At 43.0% G+C, this 25,372-nt stretch overlaps 1 protein-coding gene across 3 annotated transcripts in view; it reads left to right on the forward strand.

Annotated features, from left to right (window-relative positions):
* TMEM178A (transmembrane protein 178A) overlaps window positions 1–25,372 on the forward strand; it is a 57,557-nt gene that overhangs the window by 21,966 nt on the left and 10,219 nt on the right. The window contains exons 1-3 of one of the 3 annotated variants that reach the window (XM_040224690.1): window positions 12,077–13,768; window positions 20,032–20,145; window positions 23,440–23,577. In XM_040224690.1, the coding sequence (XP_040080624.1) occupies window positions 13,666–13,768; window positions 20,032–20,145; window positions 23,440–23,577 (355 nt within the window). In that variant the 5' untranslated portion in view covers window positions 12,077–13,665. Of the gene's footprint in view, window positions 1–12,076; window positions 13,769–13,802; window positions 14,125–20,031; window positions 20,146–23,439; window positions 23,578–25,372 lie in introns of those variants that run through there. The other 2 variants (XM_040224691.1, XM_040224689.1) reach the window with 2 other exon arrangements.

The raw sequence follows: 25,372 nt of genomic DNA on the forward strand, positions 1-25,372 counted from the left end.
AGCACAGAAGGGTTTAAGCAGGGAAGTGATAGGATCAAGTTTTCTCTGACAACCTCCCCTCTGACTTCCCTGGTGGCTCAGATGGTAAAGCGTCTGCCTGCAATGTGGGAGACTTGGGTTGATCCCTGGGTTGGGAAGATCCCCTGGAGAAGGCAATGGCAACCCACTCCAGTACTCTTGCCTGGAAAATTCCATGGACAGAGAAGCCTTGTAGGCTACAGTCCATGGGGTCACGAAGAGTTGGACACAACTGAGCAGCTTCACTTCAACCTCCCCTCGTAGCTCTTTATTTCTCATCATGCTCCATCTTACACAGTACTGAACCTCCTATCAGTCCCGTAAACACTCCTTGCCTCTCTGCCTTCCCTTTTGCTATTCTTCTGTCTGGAATGCCCATTGCTGCCACTAATGTCACCACCCCTGTGACCTGGCTGACTCTGGCTCTGTTTTAAGATTCACTGCAGGAGATATTCTCTGCCTTCCCCTCGTCGGGAACCTGTTTCTCTGGGCAGTTCTGTAGACACCTGCTTGTATCTCCACTCAAATGACTCTGCGCCTGCTCCTGTCCATTCTCCACACTAGGGGAAAAAAGGGAAGTGTTTTCTGGCTGTTTTTTTTTTTTTTTTTAATCGATTCTCATCATCGATTCTGATCTTTTACAATCTGGGGTGGTTCCACTGAGGCTCACAGTGGAGTTTCACAGTGGAAATCCACCTTCAGGCTCTGTGATCTAGCCTCTGCCTCCCCTCTGGTACCATCTTCCCTGATACCACCTTGGCCTCTGCACCCCAGTCTCACAGGCCTCCTTCTTCAAAGCCCTCATGTGTGCCTTTCCTTCTGCTCCACGAGGATAATCCTGCTCATCCTCGAGACCTCAGTGTTCTTGGACTGTCTCCACCTTGTCCTCAGCACTCAGACACCCTCCTCTATGGTTTCCAGTCACTGTGTGCATCTCCTTTATGTCAGAGTCATAATTTTGCATCTGCTTGTCCTATTAATTTCAACAATGCCACTGGCCTTCACTAGACTCTCTGAGGGTAAGACTTGTGTTTGTTTTCACTTATAGGTAGAATTGGATTGAGGGGAAGTCACAAGGTTCATTTGCTGATGTTAGAACTGTTCCCAACACATCAAACTAGATAAGGCCAGGTCAGTCCCATGCCCCCAGGTGGGGGCAATGCAGGAGGTGATCAAGCATCAAAAGTACCTGTGCTCCCTATGCTAAGTTGCTTCAGTCGTGTCCGACTCTGTGTGACCCCATAGACGGCAGCCCACCAGGCTCCCCCGTCCCTGGGATTCTCCAGGCAAGAACACTGGAGTGGGTTGCCATTTCCTTCCTCCCTATAGTCCTTGGAATAGCCTGTGAAATCAAAGGTAGCAGGGAGTGGGGCCATAATTTAATGTTAAGCCAATTGCGAGGAGAGGGTGCTGAGTGAAATGAAGAACATGCTGGCCCAGGCTGTCTATTGGGAGCTGCTGGATTACCTGGTGTGTGGTAGTGGAGGGGTGTGTGTGTGGGTGTGTGTGTGTGTGTGTCTGTGTGTGTGTGTGTCTGTGTGTGTGTGTCTGTGTGTGTGTGTCTGTGTGTGTGTGTGTCTGTGTGTGTGTGTGTCTGTGTGTGTGTCTGTGTGTCTGTGTGTGTGTGTGTGTCTGTGTCTGTGTGTGTGTCTGTGTATATGTGTCTGTGTGTGTGTCTGTGTGTGTGTCTGTGTGTGTGTGTCTGTGTCTGTCTGTGTCTGTCTGTGTGTGTCTGTGTGTCTGTGTCTGTCTGTGTCTGTCTGTGTGTGTCTGTGTCTGTGTCTGTGTGTCTGTGTGTGTGTCTGTGTGTGTCTGTTTGTGTGTGTCTGTGTGTGTGTCTATGTGTGTGTGTGTCTGTGTGTGTGTCTGTGTGTGCGTGCGTGCGTGCGTGCGTGCGTGCGTGTGTGTGTCGGTCTGTCGGTCGGTCTCAGGGTGTATTTTGGCAGCTGGCCGGCTCTATGTTTTTAAGCCAGGCAGGGAGCACTGCACGGGCTGATTTTATCTCTGCATATTGGCACTCCTGGGAGTTCATGGGGTTCTCTCAGTCCTTTTGTGTTGCCTGATAAAAGTGAGGGCAACTGCTGGCTGGGCTGCCAGGGTCCTCAGACGGTACTATGCTGAGTCCTGAGCAAGAAGTCTCCAGGTGCTCAGACTGGAGAAAACTCAGACACTTCTGAGCCTGGAGGAGGAATGGAAGTGGCCTTTCTGCTTCTAGTCCAGGGCTTTTAAGTTACCCCCAGAGGAGGCTGGGGGCTGTGGATGCCCTCAAACAGTGGCGATCTAGCCCTGGGCTTTGAAAAGCAGACAAAGGCAAAACCGAGGTCTCTGTAAAAGAGGATAAGCCATAAAGGATGTTGCCAGAGAGTTTTAAAGCATTTCTTATGATTTTTCTTAAATTAGGTTTTTCTTTTAATTACCTAGTTATCCTTCAGAAACTTGGAACAGTCCCACTCCTTATCAACATATTCCTTGTCAATTATGCACAGGCTCAGGCTTATGGTGCTGAGGGTGATGCTTAAGTATGAGGCAGCTGGAAGTTTTTCCCCTTGGGTTGAGGAGAGTGATAGGAATGCTAATAGGCTATAGCTCTGGGCTGAGCTGGTAGCTGAAGGAGAGAACTCACTGAGCACAGGGCTAGGGGGCTGGGTGGGGAGCAAAGGAGAGGTTCATTGCTGCTGACCCGACTAGATGAGTAGGGGCTAAGGGTTAAACTGTAATTTTTGTCTTTCTGATCAACTCTAGCTACTTTCTGGATTCTTAGCGCCATATCCACAAATAGCTGATTGAAGTGATATTTAGCTGAACTGCCTATTGGCACTTTTTTTTTTCCTGCCCGGTTGTCTGTGTCTTTTATTCTGACTGATGTAAAATTAGGACTGGAAACATTTGGTGGGGATGTTTGGATGAGATGTGGGCTGAAATCTGGCAGTGTGTATAAGTGTGTGTGTTTGTGTGTGTGTGTGTTATAAGGTGCAGTGAGAATCGTAGTAAATAAGGTACAGCCCTGGACTATATTCAGGTTATCTTGTCCTGTGCTCGTCCTCCAGTAAGGACTTGTGATGACTAGATGTCATAAGCAAAGGTGGAAACAAGAGAATTACAGCTCTCCTTCATACTATCTCTGGAACTGGACAGAGGTGCATTTATGCTTCAGGATTAAGCATCCAATGGTTATTTTGGCTGCTTGGACTGTGTGGGTAGGTGGTTAGTTCTGGTAGGGGGAAGGATGGGGACTTCAATTTAGAGTAGGGAGCTGGGCCGGGGGGGTGGGCCTTCCCTCCTCCTGCCCATTCCCCCCCCGCCAGCCCCCACAGAGATTCCCATCAGAGGTGAGTTCTGCTTGGTCAAGGGGGAAGTTGATCCTTTCCATTCTCATTTTAGGTATTGAACCCCAACACCCCCCACCCCGCTCCTGTCACTGGATTTGGGACCCATGTGTGTCCAGGGCTCTGAGGTGTAATCTCTGCCTCGAATGGCCCTCCTGCCCCTCCCATCCTTTCTACACCTTCCTTTCTCTCCCCAGCTACTCCTGTGCCCTTTTTGTTTTTCCTCTGCCTCTGTAAGCACCTGAAAACCTGCTCACCGAGCAGGGAAAGAAATTTTGCCTGCAGAGCTTTGGATAATGGTTTCCTTCAGTCTTTGTGTCTGCTTCCTTGTGGGTAGAGGGCAGTATGAGAGCAAAGAGGATGGAAATACACACATTAATATTACAATAAAAGCAACGCCATATGTCCATCCATGCCTGCCTGCTTTGTCCTTGTTCATGTAAGAGGACTAATTGGTTATGATCAGATGTGGTCAGATATGATCATAGTGACGCTCATCTGACAGAGTCTGTTAAGATATCTAAGAACTGGTTTTGGAAGCAAATGCAGATTCAGTGCCAGCTCTGTCACTTGTTAGCTGTGGGACTGCAGGCAGATTATTGAACCGCTGAGCCTCTGTTTTCTCCTCTGTATAACAGAACCTATCTCATGGGAGAAATGTGGGTTAAGCTCTCAGCATAGACCCTGGCACAGAACAAGTCCTCGGTAAACTGTCATCATCACCATTTAGTCGTGTGGCCTAAGGCAGACCACCGTGCCCTTTGTGAAAGGGACAGGATAGGTGCCTTATGTAACTTATAAGGATGCATGAGAAGGCACGTTGACTATACCATCACAGGCTATATAATAAATAAGAGCATGATTATCATTTTCCTGTAACTACACTATAGCAGTTCTGGGGGGTCTCAACAGTGTGCTATCTGGCTGCAGATTTATGTCATGATTTAGAAATGCCCATGGAACTGTTGGAAGAGCCAGAACTCATGGGAAATAGTGTAAAAGCTGCCGGATACAGGGGGATCTTGCCCTGCCTATTGTTTTCCTGCTGCTGCTACAAATGACTTGGAGATTTGGCTTCTTCTGCCATAAGGTTCTTGCCCCTGGAAGGTGGTGAGTGCCATCCTCAGCTCTTGTTGGAGTGAATCATTGATAATTCATCCAATTTGGAGATTTTCTTGCTCCTTTGCTTCCTGCCTCTGGAACCTACCAGGCCACCTAACTATGAGAGGTGGACTGAAACAGTAAAGGGGGTGAAGCTCAAAACTGTCAGTTTTGCTTAAAATTGCTTCAGTTCAGTACAGTTCTGTCGCTCAGTCATGTCCAACTCTTTGCAACCCCATGAACCTCAGCACGCCAGGCCTCCCTGTCCATCACCAACTCCTGGAGTTTACCCAAACTCATGTCCATTGCGTCAGTGATGCCATCCAACCATCTCGTCTTCTGTCGTCCCCTTCTCCTCCTGCCCTCAATCCCTCCCAGCACCAGGGTCTTTTCCAATGAGTCAATGCTTCCCATGAGGTAGCCAAAGGATTAGAATTTCAGCTTCAACATCAGTCTTTCCAATGAACACCCAGGACTGATCTCCTTTAGGATGGACTGATCTCCTTTAGGATGGACTGGTTGGACCTCCTTGCAGTCCAAGGGACTCTCAAGAGTCTTCTCCAACACCACAGTTCAAAAGCATCAATTCTTCCGCACTCAGTTTTCTTTATAGTCCAACTCTCACATCCATACACGACTACTGGAAAAACCATAGCCTTGACTAGACGGACCTTTGTTGAAAAAGTAATGTCTCTGCTTTTTAATATGCTGTCTAGGTTGGTCATACCTTTCCTTCCAAGGAGTAAGCGTCTTTTAATTTCATGGCTGCAGTCACTATCTGCAGTGATTTTGGAGCCCCCCAAAATAAAGTCAGTCTCTGTTTCTAATGTTTCCCTGTCTATTTCCCATGAAGTGATGGGACCGGATGCCATGATCTTAGTTTTCTGAATGTTGAGCTTTAAACCAACTTTTTCATTCTCCTTTTTCACTTTCATTAAGAGGCTCTTTAGTTTCACTTTCTGCCATAAGGGTGGTATCATCTGCATATCTGAGGTTATTGATATTTCTCCCAGCAATCTTGATTCCAGCTTGTGCTTCTTCCAGCCCAGTGTTCCTCATGATGTACTCTGCATAGAAGTTAAATAAGCAAGGTGACAATATATAGCCTTGACATACTCCTTTTCCTATTTGGAACCATTCTGTTGTTCCATGTCCAGTTCTAACTGTTGCTTCCTGACCTGCATATAGGTTTCTCAAGAGGCAGGTCAGGTGGTCTGGTATTCCCATCTCCTTCAGAATTTTCCACAGTTTATTGTGATCCACACAGTCAAAGGCTTTGGCATAGTCAAGAAAGCAGAAACAGATGTTTTCCTGGAACTCTCTTGCTTTTCTCTAATCCAACGGATGTTGGCAATTTGATCTCTGGTTCCTCTGCCTTTTCTAAAACCAGCTTGAACATCTGTTCATGGTTCACATACTGCTGAAGCCTGGCTTGGAGAATTTTGAGCATTACTTTACTAACATATGAGATGAGTGCAATTGTGTGGTAGCTTGAGCATTCTTTGGCATTGCCTTTCTTTGGGATTGGAATGCAGTCCTTTTCCAGTCCTGTGGCCACTGCTGAGTTTTCCAAATTGGCTGGCATATTGAGGGCAGCACTTTCACAGCATCATCTTTCAGGATTTGAAATAGCTCAACTGGAATTCCATCACCTCCACTAGCTTTGTTCATAGTGATGCTTTCTAAGGCCCACTTGACTTCACATTCCAGGATGTCTGGCTCTAGGTGAGTGATCATACCATTGTGATTATCTGGGTCATGAAGATCTTTTTTGTACAGTTCTTCTGTATATTCTTACCACCTCTTCTGTTTCTGTTAGGTCCATACCATTTCTGTCCTTTATCGAGATCATCTTTGCATGAAATGGTTCTTGGTATCTCTAATTTCCTTGAAGAGATCTCTAGTCTTTCCTATTCTGTTGTTTTCCTCTATTTCTTTGCATTGATCACTGAGGAAGACTTTCTTATTCTCTCCTTGCTATTCTTCGGAACTCTGCATTCAAATGGGTATATCTTTCCTTTTCTCCTTTGCTTTTTGCTTCCCTTCTTTTCACAGCTATTTGTAAGGCCTCCTCAGACAGCCATTTTACTTTTTTGCATTTCTTTTCCAAGGGATGGTCTTGATCCCTGTCTCCTGTACAATGTCACAAACCTCATTCATCAGGCACTCTGTCTATCAGATCTAGTCTGTTAAATCTATTTCTCACTTCCACTGTATAATCATAAGGGATTTGATTTAGGTCATACCTCAATGGTCTAGTGGTTTTCCCCACTTTCTTCAATTTAAGTCTGAATTTGGCAATAAGGAGTTCATGATCTGAGCCACAGTCAGCTCTCAGTCCTGTTTTTGCTGACTGTATGGAGCTTCTCCATCTTTGGCTGCAAAGAATATAATCAATCTGATTTTGGTATAGACCATCTGGTCACATCCCTGTGTAGAGTCTTGTGTTGTTGAAAGAGAGTGCTTAGTATGACCAGTGTGTTCTCTCGGCAGAACTGTGTTAGCCTTTGCCCTGCTTCATTCTGTACTCCAAGGCCAAATTTGCCTGTTACTCCAGGTGTTTCTTGACTTCCTACTTTTGCATTCCAATCCCCTGTAATGAAAAGGACATCTCTTTTGGGTGTGAGTTCTAAACGATCTTGTAGGTCTTTGAAGTGTTCAACCTCAGCTTCTTCAGTGTTACTAGTTGGGGCATAGACTTGGATTACTGTGATACTGAATGGTTTGCCTTGGAAACGAACAGAGATCATTCTGTCATTTGTGAGATTACATCCAAGTACTTAGCCTTGATCTTTACTTAGAAAAAGTTGAAGATATTGTTTTAAAATAGTTTGTATGGTTTTTTGAAATTGATTTCAATCGTCTATCAAAGCCCAAGAGTACAACCCTGTCAGTTATCAAGTCAGCAATAGAACAGGCTCTCTCTTGAGATCCTAAGGGCTGGTTTTAAAAGGGGCTTCTAGTTTCCATTTATCTTGATGTGTGTCTGTGACACATCCCAGCATAAATCCAGCAGCCCATCTGGTGAAGGGGACACGAGAACATTGTTCATGATAGTAAATATGTTTAGATTTTTTTCACAGTCTCAGCAGAGCTGTTGCTCTTGTCTATATTTTCATAAATTAGCTCTACCAAACATTGCTTTCCTCATCTCCATGTATAGTAGCAATTAGTCAATTCAGCTCGATCCAGGACTTATCTTTACGGAGGAAACAAACTTTTGAAAGTGTAGCTCAATTTGAAGAATGCTATGAAGGCACCTGGAAAGGGCCAAGAGTGCATTGTTTTTAAGGATAATTTGCCCTGGGACACTGCCAACCCACTCTACAGTAGGCAGCTTTTCTCCAGAAAGTTGCTCTTTTTTGAGTAGTTGAGGAATTGCTAAAGCCATCAGTATTATAGGTCGTCATGTGGCAGGTCATTGGGCTTCCCCGGTGGCTCAGAGGTTAAAGCGTCTGCCTGCAATGCATGAGACCCCGGTTTGATCCCTGGTTAGGGAAGATCCCCTGGAGAAGGAAATGGCAACCCACTCCAGTATTCTTGCTTGGAGAATCCCATGGAGGAAGGAGCCTGGTAGGCTACTGTCCATGGGGTTGCAAAGAGTCGGACACGACTGAGCTACTTCATATTCATACTTCATATGTGGCAGGTGGGAGATTGCTCCCTCTCTCTCCCCATTCATCCTCCACTCTCTCCCCCTTCCCCCATTTTAGAGTTGTAGTTTGGTTTGATATTGTTAGTTTTCAGTTTTTGTGGAACCATGTTCTAGATTCAGAAAGCAGGTTCTCCATCTAAAGGGCACTTGCTAAATGAATGTTGAATGAATGAGCAAATGAAATAAAGAATAAATGATGAGGTGATTGACTCTTGATGGCAAAAGGTAGTGATTGACACACAGCCAGTATTTTTTTTTCCCAAATGCTGGAGATGAGGATGAAATTCCTGCCATCTCTCAGGTCAGGACTCACCCTGTAATGGTCCTGCTTATGAAGAGGGCAGGAAGAGAGGGGTGTGAATGGATACTGGCCTTTATGAAGCATCAGTTATGGGCTAGGCAGTATTGGAACACTCCGTATATGTGACCTTGTTCGACCCTTGTGAATAGTTCTATGAGATTGTATCACCTCTGTTCTACAAATGAAATGGAGGCTCAGGGTAGTCAAGCGTATTGTTTAAATTACACAATGTGCTGGTTCCAAAGCTGATCTTCTAGTTTGCACTCTTGCATGCAGCTTATTTGTGGGGCTCCCAGGTGGCTCAGCTGGTAAAGAATCAGCCTGCAATGCAGAGACACAGGAGATGGATTCCTGGGTTGGGAAGATCCCCTGGAGAAGGGAATGGCAACTGACTCCAGTATTCTTGCCTGGAGAATCCCATCGACAGAGGAGCCTGGCAGGCTACAGTCCATAGAGTCATGAAGAGTCGGACATGACTGAAGTGACTGAGCACAGTACTGCGCATACTGCTTCTTATGCACATAGATTAAATGCACACACAAAAAACCGCACATTCCCAAGTGTCTCCCAATATTTAGAGGATGAGGGTTTAACCTTCTGATTAAAAAATATATACTCATTGACATTCACATGAATTGAAAAAGTCCTGGGGACTGGAGGGGGAAGACAGCTTTGTGTGCTTCCCACACTGACTGACTGGTTGCCTTCTTGAGTCCAGGAGATTTTAACTTCAAGTATGTATTAACAACAGACCCAGTTACTATTAAGACAGCTATTGTCCAGAGTGTATTGATCTCTTTGAGGTCAGCGTGTTGTGACCAGAGCAGGAGTAACTAGAAATGACTGTTGGCCTGTCCCTGCAACATGGTATCCCCTGTGGGGGGAAGGGAAAATACCACAGTGGGCGATGCTCCTGGATCCACTAGCTGATGGCTGTATCTGGTTTCACATGAGCCGGGGCTCAGGGAGTAGGGCGAGGGAGCGGGAGCAGTTACTAGTGCATCTGCCTTCTCTCCAGTGGTGTAATCACCCCCCTGTTTCCCATACTGGCACCTCTGAGTTGGAAAAAAAAGAGGCCAGGACCTGTCTCTACGTTTCAGTTCTCTCATATCCTGCTGGAGAGAGCGGGAAGGGGAGGGAAGAGAAGAGGGCGGGAGGGAGGGAGGGAGGGAGAAAGAGAGAGCAGTAGAGAGTGTCCAGCTGGGCTAACACCCCCCATAAGCCACAGCAAATCACATCCTCTCTTCAGCCTCTAATCATAAATCCCCAAGCCACCAGATACGTCCCTAATGGTGTGCCATGATGGTTCAAAACTGAGAACCCCTGGTTTGCAAGTTTTAAATGTTTTATTATGTTTTAGACCCAGCAACATAACTAAAGGAAAGTCAAATTCAGCAGACCAGTCATAACCCTAACCCAGTGATGATGTCTACCTTTACACAGGACTGGGCCTGTTTGACCAGTATTATTTCTGGTTTTCTCCACTGTCACTTTAAAAAAAAATTTCCTGTGTTGATGTTCAGTATCTCTGCAGTAGGTTGAATCCATCAGACTTGGCATTGAACCATCCCTCTGGCATTGAACCCCAGAGATCATGTGTTTACCACAGTTCAAGGAACTCACCTCCGTCTTACCTTTAATGGGTTGTCTGGGTTTGTTCAAAATAGCAGCAGTAGAAGTAGTAACAGTAGTAGTATTAACAATAGTAATAATAAGTGCACTAATAATATTACATGAGTATTGTATAAGTACTATATTTAATCCTCTGTGAGATAGATGAACTGTCATTTTCTATATATTACAACAGAAGAAACTGATGCCCAGAGAGGTTAAGTAACTGGCCAAGGGCACACAGCTAGTGAGTGGTGAAGCCAGAATACAAATCCAGGCTGTCTGGCTCCAACAGAGTGAACACAAAGACAATTCCACACTGCTAAAAATTGATTCTCCACTAGTATTAATCATAAGTAATTATAGTAGAACAAGCTAGTATATTGTAGAGAAAGAGTCTCAGCAAAGAATAACGTTCACACCTTTCAGGCACTTCCAGTATCCAACCTTCTTGCTCTTGGTTGCTTTTATAGTCTTATTCACCTTCATCTGGAAACTTCCTCTCTCCAGTGCAAGAGGCACCAGCCACATGAGACTTACAGGCGCTTGAAAGGAGACTTCCAAAAGGAGATGTGCCATAAGGGAAAACAAACACCAGGTCTGGGAGGGGTAGGGGGAACCAATGGGGACCAGTTACAGGTAAGTGAGCTGGGGGTCAGGGATAGAAGGTAGGGGCTTGTAACCTGGGCTTGACTCAGGGGGAAGCTGATGGTATGGTCTCAGAAGGAACAAGACAGAGCTGGACAATGAAAACTCTGAGCATATTGCTCTCAGAGTCCCCTAGAAATGTTCTTATCTTCTGTTTGCCTAAATGTGGAAGCTGCTACATTGGCACAGCTTTAAAGCTATTCATTATGCAATTATATGGCACCTACCTTGTGCAAGGCACCTTGTTTTCAAAGAAATACAGAATTCTAAAACAAATACAATGTTACAGGATGGCAAGTAAAACTGTGTCCCACTTCAGTTCAGTTCAGTCGCTCAGTCGTGTCCGACTCTCTGCAACCCCATGAACTGCAGCACGCCAGGCCGCCCTGTCCATCACCAACTCCCGGAGTTCACCCAAACCCATTTCTATTGCGGAGTCCGCCCAAACCCATGTCTATTGAGTCACTGATGCCATCCAGCCATCTCATCCTCTGTTGTCCCCTTCTCCTCCTGCCCTCAATCTTTTCCAGCATCAGGGTCTTTTCAAATTAGTTGGCTCTTTGCATCAGGTGGCCAAAGTATTGGAATTTCAGCTTCAACATCAGTCCTTCCAGTGAACACCCAGGACTTATCTCCTTTAGGATGGACTGGTTGGATCTCCTTGCAGTCCAAGGGACTCTCAAGAATCTTCTCCAACACCACAGTTCAAAAGCATCAATTCTTCAGCACTCAGTTTTCTTTATAGTCCAACTCTCACATCCATACATGACTACTGGAAAAACCATAGCCTTGACTAGATGGGACCTTTGTTGAAAAAGTAATGTCTCTGCTTTTTAATATGCTGTCTAGGTTTGTTATAATTTTCTTTCCAAGGAGTAAGCGTCTTTTAATTTCATGGCTGCAATCACCATCTGCAGTGATTTTGGAGCCCCCCAAAATAAAGTCAGCCACTGTTTCCACTGTTTCTCCATCTGTTTCCTATGAAGTGATGGGACTGGATGCCATGGTCTTCGTTTTCTGAATGTTGAGCTTTAAACCAACTTTTTCACTCTCCTCTTTCACTTTCATCAAGAGGCTCTTTAGTTCTTCTTCACTTTCTGCCATAAGGGTGGTGTCATCTGCATATCTGAGGTTATTGATATTTCTCCCAGCAATCTTGATTCCAGCTTGTGCTTCTTCCAGCCCAGCGTTTCTCATGATGTACTCTGCATAGAAGTTAAATAAGCAGGGTGACGATATACAGGCTTGACGTACTCCTTTTCCTATTTGGAACCAGTCTGTTGTTCCACGTCCAGTTCTAACTGTTGCTTCCTGACCTGCATATAGGTTTCTCAAGAGGCGGGTCAGGTGCTCTGGTATTCCCATCTCTTTCAGAATTTTCCATAGTTTATTGTGATCCACACAGTCAAAGGCTTTGGTAGAGTTTTCAATTTAAAGAAACATATTAAGTTCATGAGACTGTGAAAGGCAGGTGGGTATAGCAGCAATCATAAAGGTTTTCGTATCCTACCTTACAGATGGGCACCTAAGGCTCCAGAGGCCCCACACCTTCGCACAGCAGGTTTATCTAAGAGTGGCATGCAGGGTGGTGTGGAAGGTGCGGAAATAGTGGCAGAGCGGCCAGTTAGCCAGCTGTTCAGGTGTGAAGTGAAGATTCGATAGGAGCCTTGAGAGGTGGTGAAGGAGGAGAGGAAACAGGAGAGCCGCTAGTTAGACCATTGTACAGTCAGGTGTTTCATGAGTGTGTGTATTTCTCTGTGCATTTGGGTTGATGTGCGATGCTCATTTAGGGTTCAGACTCCCAGTGTGTCTGATTGTCCTGGTGGTGAACACGGGCAGATGCCGAGAGATAACTCATAATTCAGTGCTGATGTTTACTGAGCCGTGGAGTGGCCCACATCCTGTGCTACGTCTCTGTTTCTCTCAATAACCCCGTGAAATATCTGCCGTTGTTCCCACTCTTTTACAGATGAGGGAACTGAGTCTCAGAGAGCTTAAGTAATTTGCCCAGAATCGTACAGCTGGGATTCCAGTCTGAGTCTGGCTGACCGCAAGGCCTTCAGCCACTGCATGTGCTGCCTCGTCATTGATTGATGATTTTTTTATAGCATCTTCTGCTGTTTCTCACTTTTCCCAGTCATTTAACCTAGAGTGTGAGTTTCTGTAACTTAGCTCAGAATTTGATTCATTTCTCTTAAGCATCAGAAACAACAGAAATTCACCAGCCCCTAAGCCCCAGTTTTAACCCTTGTGCAGCATAGTCTATCTTATTCTGCGGTTTATCTCATCATTAGAGTGGCTCTATTGGCCCTTTAAGAAGCTAATTAATCACTAAATATAGACCACGAGTTGTTCTTTTCAACCCCCTGCGTGTCTCTTCCCCCCATTGTGTGATGCCATCTGGTGCTATGATCTCATGCTTTTTGTGTTCCTTTCCAGAGAACCAGATTCATTGCTCTCTAAGCCCGGAAAGCCAGTTAATTTCAAAGTTTGCATGCATGGCTTTGAAAAAATTTGCATCGAATGCCTCCTTGTGGATTTTCACAGTATCACTCTTCAATATATCTCATGGAACTTCTATCTTGACCACCCTCTATGTATATACGTATTCTTGTCTTTTTATCAAAAGAACTTTAATTTGTCTTTAGCAAATCATCAAGCAACTACAGGTTTTTTCCTGTGTGATTTTCGTAAAGTTTCATTTTGTCAGTTTACGTATGTGCTATAGGAAATCAGACCTTAATAATATACTTTCCTTTTCAAATCAATTTGACTTTCTGCTGTGATGGTGGAACAAATGTTTAAAGGATATAAAAGAGCTAATGGCAGGCCTCTGACCCTACTGCTGATCTGTCCTTTCTCCATCTTTACCCCAACTTCTGCCTGAAATCTTGAATAATCTTTCAAGGGAGTGTATGTAACTCCCGGGCTGTAGAGCATTTTCTTGCAAACTCAAGAAAGTTGCTCTGGGTTCCCCACCATACTCCTAATCTTTGGGATTTTAGATGCTCCATTTAGACCGTGTTACTCTCTCCACTTCCTTTTTCTTCTCATTTCAGAGTTCTTGGCAGTTTAAATTTAGCCTGGAAGCCTCTTGGGGAAAGAAAGGTAATTTGGTTGCGTGTGCAGTGCTTACCTCATCCCTGGCACGTGTCGGGAGCAGAACACTGGGCTGGCTGCCCGCCTCCTTTTTGCTACTGCCTCTGCCCCCTGGGATCATACCCATTTCCAGCAGGGATGGAGGAGGAGATGGGCTCTGAGAGTATTAGTAATGATGTTTAGCAAGGGACCAAACATTTTCTTAGCACAGGAGTTGGTAGAAGGCCAGCTCTCTGAGTCTGAGAGAATTTCTTCCCAGTCCAACCCCATATCTAGCCTTAAGCAGCTTCTGTGAGATGCAGGAAGGCTGAAGCCACTGAGTCAACCATGAGCCAATCCAGTCTCTGAATAATGTGTGTTGAAAGGTATGGAAAATGTACAGACAAAAGCCTCAATTTCGGTATCAGGTTTGTTTCCAAAAGAGCATATGCTTGTACTAAACTGAAAAATTTGTTTTTTACTTCAAACTGACAGTTCATTTAATAACTACAGTTCTTGAATTTATGATTACCAGCGGGGAAGGGTGAGAGGAAAGGATAGATTGGGAGTTTGGGATTGACATGTATACACTCCTGTGTTTAAAATAAATGCCTTTCCATGAAAACACGCTGACTACAGGTCTCACTACCCACAGAATTAAGAAACATTTCTAAAAGAGTAAGGATTCCTAACTTTTCTGAGTGAGCATTATACAAAGTTTGGGTGACATCGTATATGTTGAAGTTTGGTTATTGCTTTGTACTTTGTATTATTGCTTTGGTCTAGTTACTTTGTGAGCATCAGATTTTTCTTCCTATCTAATGGAATTAACAATACCTATTTTATATCTAGTTCTTATGAGAATTGGTATCAAATGATTTTTGGCAAATGCTTTTTTTTTTTTTTAATCTATAAGGTGGTTTTTGCACTTCATTCTATCGATAAGGCATATTGTCTCAATTCATCTTCTTATGTTGAACCAACCTTACCATCCTGGCATAAATTGCATTTGGTCATGATATTCTATCCTTTTTATATGTTGGTGAATTCAGTTTGCTAGTACTTTATTGTTGGAGAAGGAAATGGCAACCCACTCCAGTGTTCTTGCCTGGAGAATCCCAGAGATGGCGGAGCCTGGTGGGCTGCTATCTGTGGGGTCGCACAGAGTCGGACACGACTGAAGTGACTTAGCAGCAGCAGCAGCAGTACTTTATTGAGGACTTTTGACTACATAGTCATAAGAAATGTTTTATAATATTCTTTTCTTGTGATGCCTTTGTTTTTTGTATCAGGGCAAAACTGGCCTCATCTAATGATTTGGGAATTGTTCCCTCCTCTTTTTTTTTTTAAGAGTTTATGAAACATGGTTAATTCTTCTTTAAATATTTGGTAAAGTTCACCAGTGAAGCTCTTTGGTTCTGGACTTTCCTTTGTGGAATTTTTTTTTTTTTTTAACTAAGTTGATAACTAACTCAGGCTCTTTAGTTGATATTGATCTGTTTACATATTCTGTTTCTTCTTGAGTCAGTTTTGGTCATTTGCATCTCTCTAGGAAGTTCTCATATAATCTGTAGTATCTAATTTGTTGACATGTAATTTTTTCACAGTATTCTCTTGTTACCATTTTTTGTTTTTGTAAAGTGATGTCTTCTGGTTCATTCCTGAATGTAGTAACTCAAGTCTTCTCTCCTTTTGCCTTGAATGGTCTAGATAAGGATTTGTCAATTTTATTAATCTTTTCAAAGAATCAATTTTTTAAAAAAACTTTCCTCATTTTTCTAGTCTCTACTAAATTTACTTCTACCCTAATTATGTAATCTTTCCTGCTTTGGGATTAGTTTGTTCTTCTCTTTTTAGTTCTTCAGATAGAAAGTCAGGCTGCTGAGTTGAGACTTTCTCTTTTAATGTAGGCATTTACAGGTGTAAATTCCCTCTAAGCACAGCTTTAGCTGCATCTCATGCTGCTGCTGCTGCTAAGTCGCTTCAGTCATGTCCGACTTTGTGCGACCCCATAGATGGCAGCCCACCAGGCTCTGCTGCCCCTGGGGTTCTCCAGGAAAGAACACTGGGGTGGGTTGCCATTGCCTTCTCCAAGCTGCATCTCATAGATTCCCACATATTGTGATTTTGTTTTCATTAATCTCAAAGTGTTTTTAAACTTTATTTGTTATTTCTTTTTGACTCATTCATTGTTTAGAAGTGTTACTTAATTTCCACAAATTTCTGAATTTCCAAAATTTCCTTCAGTTATTGATTTCCAATTTCACTATATTGCAGTCAGAGAACATACTTTGTATGACTTTTAAATGCATTGAGATTTATTTTATCGCATAAAATATGGTGTATGCTGGGGAGTGTATGCTTGAAAATTACATGTATTCTGCTGCTTGGTGGAGTGTTCTGTAGATGCCTGTAGTTGGTTTATAGTGTTGTTCAAACCTTCTGTTTATTTCTTGACTCTCCGCTGTTCTACCATTATTGAAAGTGGGGTGCTAAAGTCTCCAACTATTATTGTTGAATTGTCTATTTCTTCCTTTAATTATGTCAGTTTTTTTGAGTATTTTGGGGCTTTGTTGGTAAGCAGATAAAATGTGTTTAAAGTTGTTATATCTTCTTAGTGAGTTGACCCTTTTATCATTATAAAATGTCTTTCTTTGTCTCTAGTAACAGTTTTTGTCTTAAAGTCTAATTTTTTTGATATTAGTATAGAGTCTGAGTGAACTCCGGGAGTTGGTGATGAACAGGGAGGCCTGGCATGCTGCGATTCATGGGGTCGCAAAGAGTTGGACACAACTGAGTGACTGAACTGAACTGATAGCTATTCCATCTCTCTTTCAGTGACTATTTTCATGGTGTATCTTTTTCCATCTTTTACTTCCAATCTACTTGTGTCTTTGAATCTAAAGTGTGTTTCTAGTCAGTATTACCAGAGAAGGCAATAGCACCCCACTCCAGTACTCTTGCCTGGAAAAATCCCACGGACGGAGGAGCCTGGAAGGCTGCAGTCCATGGGGTCGCGAAGAGTCGGACATGACTGAGCGACTTCACTTTCACTTTTCACTTTCATGCACTGGAGAAGGAAATGGCAACCCACTCCAGTATTCTTGCCTGGAGAATCCCAGGGACGGGGGCAGCCTGGTGGGCTGCCGTCTATGGGGTCGCACAGAATTGGACACGACTGAAGCGATTAGCAGCAGCAGCAGCAGCAGCAGCAGTGGGTATCACATTGTTGGAGCATGTTATTTTACCTATAATGCAATCTCTGCTTTTGTTGGAACGTTTGGTCTATTTATATTTAATGTAATTCCAATTATGTTTCCCTGTTTTGTAACATTACAGATGTTTTTGTTGTTTGCTTGTTTCTCCATGTGGATTCAGTTACTGTTATTTCATTCAGCCTGAAGGACTTCCTTTACTATTTCTTATAGAGCAGGTCTGCTAGTGACACATTCTCTGTTTTTGTTTAACTGGAAATGTCTTCATTTTCTGTTCATTCCTGAAGGATAACTTTGCTGCATTTAAAATTCTTGGTTGACAATCTTTCTTTCACTGCTTTGAATATGTCATTCCACTCCCTCAGACCTCCATGGTTTCTGATGAGAAATCAGTTTCTAATCTTTTGAGGAGTCCTTACATATGATACATTGCTTTTTTCTTGTAGTTTTCAAGAGTCTCCATCTTTGGCTTTCAACAGTTTGATGATGGTGTATCTGAATATAAGTTTGTCCTTTTTTTACTTCATCAAACTTCTTAGATGTATAGATTCATTTTTTCATCAAATTTGGAAAAATTTTGACAATTATTTCTTCAAATATTCTTTTTGTCTCTTTTTTCTCTACTCATTTCTGGGACTCCCATTATATTCCTCAGACTGGATAATTCAATTGATCTGTCTTTAAGTTGAGTGATTATTTTTCCTGCCTGCTCAAAACTTTGTTGAGCCCCTCTAATAAATTTTTAAATTTCAGTTATTATACTTTTCAACTTTTGAATTTCTATTTATTTTTCTTTTCATACCTTTCATCGCTTTACTGATATTCTCTATTTGCTGAGACATCATTCTCACACTTGCCTTTAGTTCCTTGGACATGGTTTCCTTTAATTCTTTTAACATATTTAGAACATTTGATTTAAAGTCTTGGTTAGGGGCTTCCCTGGTGATCCAGTGGTTAAGACTCCACATTTCCACTGCAGGGGTCAGGGGTTCAATCCATGGTTGGGGAGCTAAGATCTCACCTGTTTGGCGGTGTGTTAAAAACAGAAAACAAAAACCGAAAAACAAAGCCTTGAACTGTGACGTCTTGGTTAGGTAAATCCAGTGTCTGGGCCTCTTCAGTGATAGTTTCTATTGACTGACCTTTTTTTTCCTATGTGTGTGTGATATGTTCCTTTTCTGTGTTTGCTTTGTACTTTTTAATTGAAACTGGGCATTTAAAATTATATAGCAATTCTGGAAATTAAATTCTTCCTCCTGCTCTGAGTTTGTTATTGTTTTTTGTGTCAATGTTTTTTTTTTTTTTTTCAGTGACTCTACTGAACTAATTCTGTGAAGTCTGTATCCTTTGTCATACGTAGGCCCTACTAGCTTAGTGGGAAGCTAATGACTATACAGAAATGTCTTTAACTGCCTAGAACCAATAAGTTCCCAGTCTTTGCTGATGGGCAGTGTGTGTGTGTTGGGGCATGTCGTTTAACTCTGCTTTAGCCCTTCAGTTCCTGCTTACATAACATATATAAACACTGAACTTATATGGCTTATAGACCTCACAACCAAAGAGAAAAATAAAAGGGAGCTTTGAGCTTTTTATTTCCTTGGAGAAGGAAATGGCACCCCACTCCAGTACTCTTGCCTGGAGAATCCCATGGAGGGAGGAGCCTGTTAGGCTACTAGTCCATGGGGTCGCAAAGAGTCGGTCACGACTGAGCAACTTCACTTTCACTTTTGAGCCTTTTGGAGAATTGGTGGTTTCATAAAGGAAAGAAAAATAAGCTTCCAAAAAGCAGAGGTCATCTTGGGTAGTATTTTTCAGCTGGCTGTATCAGAATTACTCGGGATGTTTGTTGAAAGTCAGGTTTGTGGCTCCATCCCAAATCTTTTGATTCAGAATCTCTTTGGTGAGGTCCAGGGTCTGCATGTTGAACTCTCTCCCCAGGTGATTCTTACGCACACTAATGACTGAGAAACTTAGCTGGTCCTGTAGGTGCCTTCATATCAGGGGCTGACTGGCTCATGATATTAACTATGCTCAAATAGTAATCTCCCTTTTCAATGTCTGATCTTTAAAAAAATTTCACTTTATTATTACATTTACTCGAAGTCTACCAATTAGAGATTTATGTGCATCTATGAGAATATTTTTTAACAGCTGCCTGAGTTAAAGGATTAACATTTACTCACAGCTCTTTAAAAATTAATCTAATCAGTTTGCATTTATCCAAACAACTGATCACGGTGATTTACAAGGAAAGAACAACGTTTTGTTTTATTTTACTTTGAAAGGAAGATAGATACTTTTGTTGGATCCAGCAAATTTTAGGGGAAAAAATAGGCCTGTGTTAATCTATGCAATAACAGCATGGATTGGAAGGGGCTATAGAAGAAGTTGCTAGATAAAGTAGTGGGTATTTGCCCCTTTCAAAATATATGCAAACAACCAGAAAAGGGAGGAAACACATTTCTTTCTCCTTTTAATATTACCCTTTCTCTTAGGACCTCAAATTCAGATTAATAAAATTTGTATTAAGGAGTTACTTCAGCTACTCTTGGGCTAGTTAGGCTCTTGTGGGTTGTCTGGAGACCTAATTATCACTTAAACCATCATGTGGAAGGCTCTTTATGGAAAAATGTCTTCTGATTTACAAATAACACACTTCCTGATGTACTTTTTGATGCAGCCCATTTGAGAGTTTGAGGTTGGATCAAATTTGGATGCATGAAATTTATCTGTGTTAACATTCCAAGATGATTTCTCCCAATCCTGTGTATACTTCTAGGCCATTTCTCCTGGAGGAGTTTTGTGTTTAATTAACACAAATTCAGTGTTGAAAAAACAATTAAGGGAGTTTAGATTCTTATCAAATTCAATACATTCAAAGGTAGAAACATGATTTAAAAAATTATTTCATGTTTCGGGTTTTTACTGCTTTGACTTGTCTCTATTAATGAGAGTAATCAATAGATTCTTCTTCCTTGTCCCTTCAAGCCAGTTTAGGATGCATTATCCTGCCTTCAGTTTCCAGAATTCTATTACAAATGCACAAACTAGTAGCTCACATTTCTTATTTCCTTCAAGGTATTGCACAGCGATGTACAGCCATCAAGTACCACTTTTCTCAGCCAATCCGCTTACGAAACATCCCTTTCAATTTGACCAAGACAATCCAGCAAGATGAATGGCACCTGCTTCGTGAGTATTTCCGGGAAGGGGTCAGAGGGGAAGCGGTGTCTTTCCAAACAAAAAGCATTCCCACCAGCCTTTTCAGATCTGGACTGAAAGATGCTGTGCTGATCCTGCGTGGGCCTCTGGGCCCCATCTGACTTGGGCAGAGACTTAGAGGGTCATCTCACCATGCCAAGGTCACAGCTTGTTTGCAGGTCAGACGTGTGAGAGTCAGGTGTGGGGCTCTGGGAGACAGTGCAGCAAGCTTGTGTGTCCTGGTGGCATCTGTATACAAGCCACATCCTGGGTGTTTCCTTTACTGAGTCATGGGGTACAAGGCCCTGATCTGGCAATTGTCTCAATGAGCCCAGGAGATTATACCTTCAGTTCAGTTCAGTTCAGTTCAGTCGCTCAGTTGTGTCCGACTCTTTGCGACCCCATGAATTGCAGCACACCAGGCCTCCCTGTCCATACCAACTCCCGAAGTTCACTCAGATTCACGTTCATCGAGTCAGAGATGCCATCCAGCCATCTCATCCTCTGTCGTCCCCTTCTCCTTCTGCCCCAATCCCTCCCAGCATCAGAGTCTTTTCCAATGAGTCAACTCTTCACATGAGGTGGCCAGATTATACCTTAGGTGCTCTTATTTTTGTTTTGTTTTGTATTTTGTTTTGTTTATCCAATATTCATTTTAGTTACTGTTTCTGTCTCAGACCTTGGTGTTTCTGCTCAAATATCTTTATTGAGTGTATGTTATAATTTTCTCAGAAGGTGTCTGTTACCTCCACATCTTGATGGCAGGAACTCTTTTGTTACTGTCAGGAAAATGTGAAAGTCTAGAAAGGATCGTGCAGTGTGACACCAAAGAAAACTGATATTTACCTGAAAACTATTGATTCACATTGCCTAGGGACAGCTAATACAGGAAAGCAAAAAAATACTAGGCCTAATTCTTTTTAGTGTTTACCCCAGTCAGAGGTTGACATTGTCATTTCTAATGCAATCAGTGCAAGGACCTCAGTGATCTTGTTTGGTGACCAAAGTCACTACAAAGGCAGAGTTTAATTTTGCAAAGCAAAAGGCCCTCTGCAGAGCAAAGGGCTCTATTTTGAATCTCAAACACATAAATGGAAGCTCTTAAGATACTGCCCACAGCAGTGGTATAATATTATAAATATTGTGATTGGCACATTTAGAACTTGGAAAGTCCTTGGCTTAAATGTTGTTTATTTCTTAATAAACCTGAAAATTCCTGAAAATTATTTTTGGCTGGCCGATCTTAATGGTCATTTCTCAACAGACCTTAGTCAGAGCCTTATCTAAGTGTTCTTATAATTACTTTTGAGCATGTTTGGGGTTCTTTGCCTTCATCATCTATCCAGAAAGCCACATGGTCATTGGTTTTAGGTGAGAAAAAATCACTACAGGGGCCTGAAAAAAACCTTCTCTCTTTACTCGCCCAGTAAGACCATGTTGAGCTTTGTCCTCCTAATCCTCTTTGAGGTTCTCATGGAAAGATGCTTTCAGCAGTCTCAGGTGTGACTCTTTCCAAGACAGTCACCCTTGGTGATCTGTACCATGTTTACCAGATAAGCTTAACATGTCTGGTACTAATGTGAATCCCATGTGGATTATATCTGAACCTTGTGTGTATACATTTTAATGGCCATAGCAAATAAAACTTGAATCACAGGGAATTTAGGAGGTTGTAAGATTACGGTGGCTGAGCTATGATGACATCGAATGTCTCAAAATGACCTACACTGTAATATTAAACAGCCCCTTTAAATGAACTGAGTCTGTGACCCCTAGCTCTGTGATGTATACACCTTCCCTTCTAGGCTGCAATGCCCTGATTCAGTATAGATGCTCTGAGCTGGAAATAAGAAATTCTTTTGACAGAAAGGGATGAACCATGTGTGACAAGGCCAAGACTGGAAGCTACAGTAATTCACCCTGTATACACCACCATGAGTTGCCTGGGAGCCGCAGGGACACACAGTGAGGTGGTGTCTGCCTGGGCACCTTCGCAGGGCAGCCCACATTCATGCAGCAGGGCGTGCCTATTGTCTGGGCTCTGTATGTGCATAGGTGCGCATGATCCACCTTGCCCAGGATTGTTGCCTGGTCTCAGGGTCAGCATTATGTTTGGGATCTATTGCTTTAAGAGGGATCAGAGAAATTTAGCCACAATTTTAAAAAGTATCTTCATTCAAATTTTAAAAAGAAGAGAGGAAAATAGAAAAAGAAAATAACAGGAGGGTGGGCAATCAGAGTATTCAAAGTGTTCATTGCTCAGCCATGTCTGACTCTTTGCAACCATGTGGACTATATCCCATCAAGCTCCACCGTCCATGGAATTCTCTAGGCAAGAACAGTGGAATGGGTTACTGTTCCCTTCCCCAGAGCATCTTCCTCACCCAGGGTTTGAACCTGGCTCTCTGTGTTGCAGGTAGATTCTTTACCATCTGAGGCACCAGGGAAGCCCAGTGGACCAAGTACATGAAGTCAGTCCGTCTCTTGGTTATGGCCCAGAAGATGGGGAGGGGATGGGTTCCTGGCCAGTGATCACAACCATTGGTGGTTTTGTGATAGGCCAAACTTGACAGTTGCATATACAGTGGGCTTGGCCATGAAAATAGCCCTTCCTTAACCTGACTACTTGGATGCATGGGTTGTGGGACCTGTGTTTAAGGGGAGAGGGTCTTTATGAGCAGATGTCTTATATGTACATCTTGGGTCCTGTTTTAGGTACAACTGCTTTCACTTTCTCAAATTCTTTTTGAAAATAGGCAGGAGGAAATATAACTAAAAAATAAAATAATTGGCATCCTTGGTGCACAGGTAAAACCATGTTTCACTGTAGCTTACCTTTTAGACTTTTTCCCCAAAGTCAAATTAATTACAGTCACTGCAGTTGGTGGTGACCTAGGTTTCTGTTGCTCTTTGAAGGATAATAAAGTTCTTTTGCAAAACTTCTTCAGTTTGTTCAGTACAACCTTGTTTGCAAACAAACTCTTAGTTTGTTAAGTAACTCATTATCTATAGCCCTTGTTTGCCCTGGTGTCCTCTGGTCTGTGTTCTACTTGGTATGGACTTTTCCATGGGTTTAGAGAAGGCAGATGCTGATACCTCAATTCGTTATACCCCATCTGTCTTCTTACTAAATACCTGTGAAGTTTATTTCCTAAATCACCTTGGCCCTGTAGACGCTATGCCTATCCATGCAACTTATTAATTTTCACAGTGTCTACAGAGCTCTTGATTCTCTAATTTTCAATAACTCTCCTTATTATTTTGAATGTTTGTATTTGAGATTAGATTTAAGAAGAATCACTGCTGGCTTCCTGGGCATGGCTGTGGCTGTCCTGCTTTGTGGCTGCATTGTGGCCACAGTCAGCTTCTTCTGGGAGGAAAGCCTGACCCAGCACGTGGCTGGACTCCTTTTCCTCATGACAGGTACGTGGAGCACCTTTGACACCTTTCCCAGAAAAAGTGAAGGCTGTTCTGCAGCATGTAGCTTCACTTTGTTATCTCTCTGTTAATTTTATTTTCACTTGTGAGAAAAGCAACCAAAAGGTTCTTTGGCTTTGGTGGGCAATACAGAATTTAAGAAAATAGCAATGTTAAAAACACAGTCCTGATTTCCCTACTGTGGTGCATTACAAGATTAGATGGAGATGTCTTGGGTTTAATCTCCGTATGAGGCAGATCTGATTTTTCTGTCCCATTCTTTCATATTGCCCCCCTAGCTCTGATGTGGACTCTTGGCAAAAGTGGACCATTGGTTCTCAGGAACCCTCCAGCAGAGGATGATAGCTCAGCACAGTCTGCCTCTGGGCAGAAGGTCAGCTCAGTCCATCCTTAGTGATGGAGTCACTGGTGTCATTTTTACGCACAAAAACAGATTCATTCATTTTATTCTACAGATATTTTTTGAGGACTTACTGTGGGCCAGGCACTGCTTTACATACTAAAGACACACAGAGATTAAGGCAGATAAAATCCTTCTCCATTTCTGTTGTGGGGAGACATAAATGATCATTTATGACAGCCATAAAGCTGTGAGAGAGAGAAATGAGTTGGCCTAGGGGACCCTATTCTAAATGGGGAGTGTGCTGCAGGCAGAGCAAGGCACAGTGCCAAGCCCCAAGGAGGGCTGGGGTGATGCTTGTGTTTTGAGCTACAGAGAGACCAGTGTGGCCGGAGAGCAAGCAGGGGAGGGACAGCATCCTGTGAGGCAGAGAAGCAGGCAGTGGCTTGGATTTTAATCCAAGGGTGAAGGAAGTCACCAGAAGGTTTTAAACCGAGCAGTGACTTCATTTTAAAGCAGGAGGTTGCGTGGGGAGTTTGTGGAGACACAGCTGGTCTTACCGATTAGCAGGTGAAGGACATTTTTGTCTAAGAAGGAGTCAAAAGAGCTGAATTGAAGGCTGAAATTGACTGAATATGGCTTTGGGGAAAAAAATCTTTCCTCCTGCTTCTTCTCAGGACATGAGTGTGATAGTGATTAGTGAATGCCAAGTTAGCAGTCTCACCCGAGTACGCTTAGCATCAGGGCACTATTACTCTAGATGTGCAGGCACTTTGAATAAGCTTATTTTTGCTTCTCTGGAGTCCTGTTACTCAAGTGGGCATGACTGGGTTTTCTGACACTTCTCACTGTCACGGCCACTTAGTCAAGCCGGTGTTACCTAGAGGCAGCAGCACCCCTCGGTGGTTGGCGCTGTCTTCTCTGTCTTCATGACTGACAGGTAGAGGGTCAACCAGTCAACCCGCCTCACCCAGTTCTGCCACAGAGGCCCTTCCTTCTAAGTTCTGTGGGTGCGTTTTCTACCTGGTGATATGGGGCTGTAACTGGTAGTGATCTGGAATCTGGATGATCACTGTGAACAGAGCATTTAGAAGTCACCTGGGTCCTGAAAAATTCTTAGCAGCACATCAACTTTTCCCAATTTGGGGGATTACATAGAGACTGAAGGACTGTAGCCCTGGGAGGCTAAAAATCTCCCTTTTCTTCCCTTCCTTTATTAGCTGAGCCCTCATTTTTCTAATTCTCGTCCTCATAGACATCAAAGTACAGATTCACTACCCCCAGCCCTGAAAAGGCCCCACGTTGTATCCTTAGGAAAATAAAAGGAGCTGAGGGTCAGACAAAATCCTCAGTAGTACTAGTTTTTAAAGGACACTTTTAATGTGGGTAATGCATGAATAATTTAGGATGCTCTTAGATATAAAACAATTGTTGGCATAA

This window comes from Oryx dammah, unplaced genomic scaffold, assembly GCF_014754425.2.
Source record: "Oryx dammah isolate SB20612 unplaced genomic scaffold, SCBI_Odam_1.1 HiC_scaffold_25, whole genome shotgun sequence".
Taxonomy (NCBI): Eukaryota; Metazoa; Chordata; class Mammalia; order Artiodactyla; family Bovidae; genus Oryx; species Oryx dammah.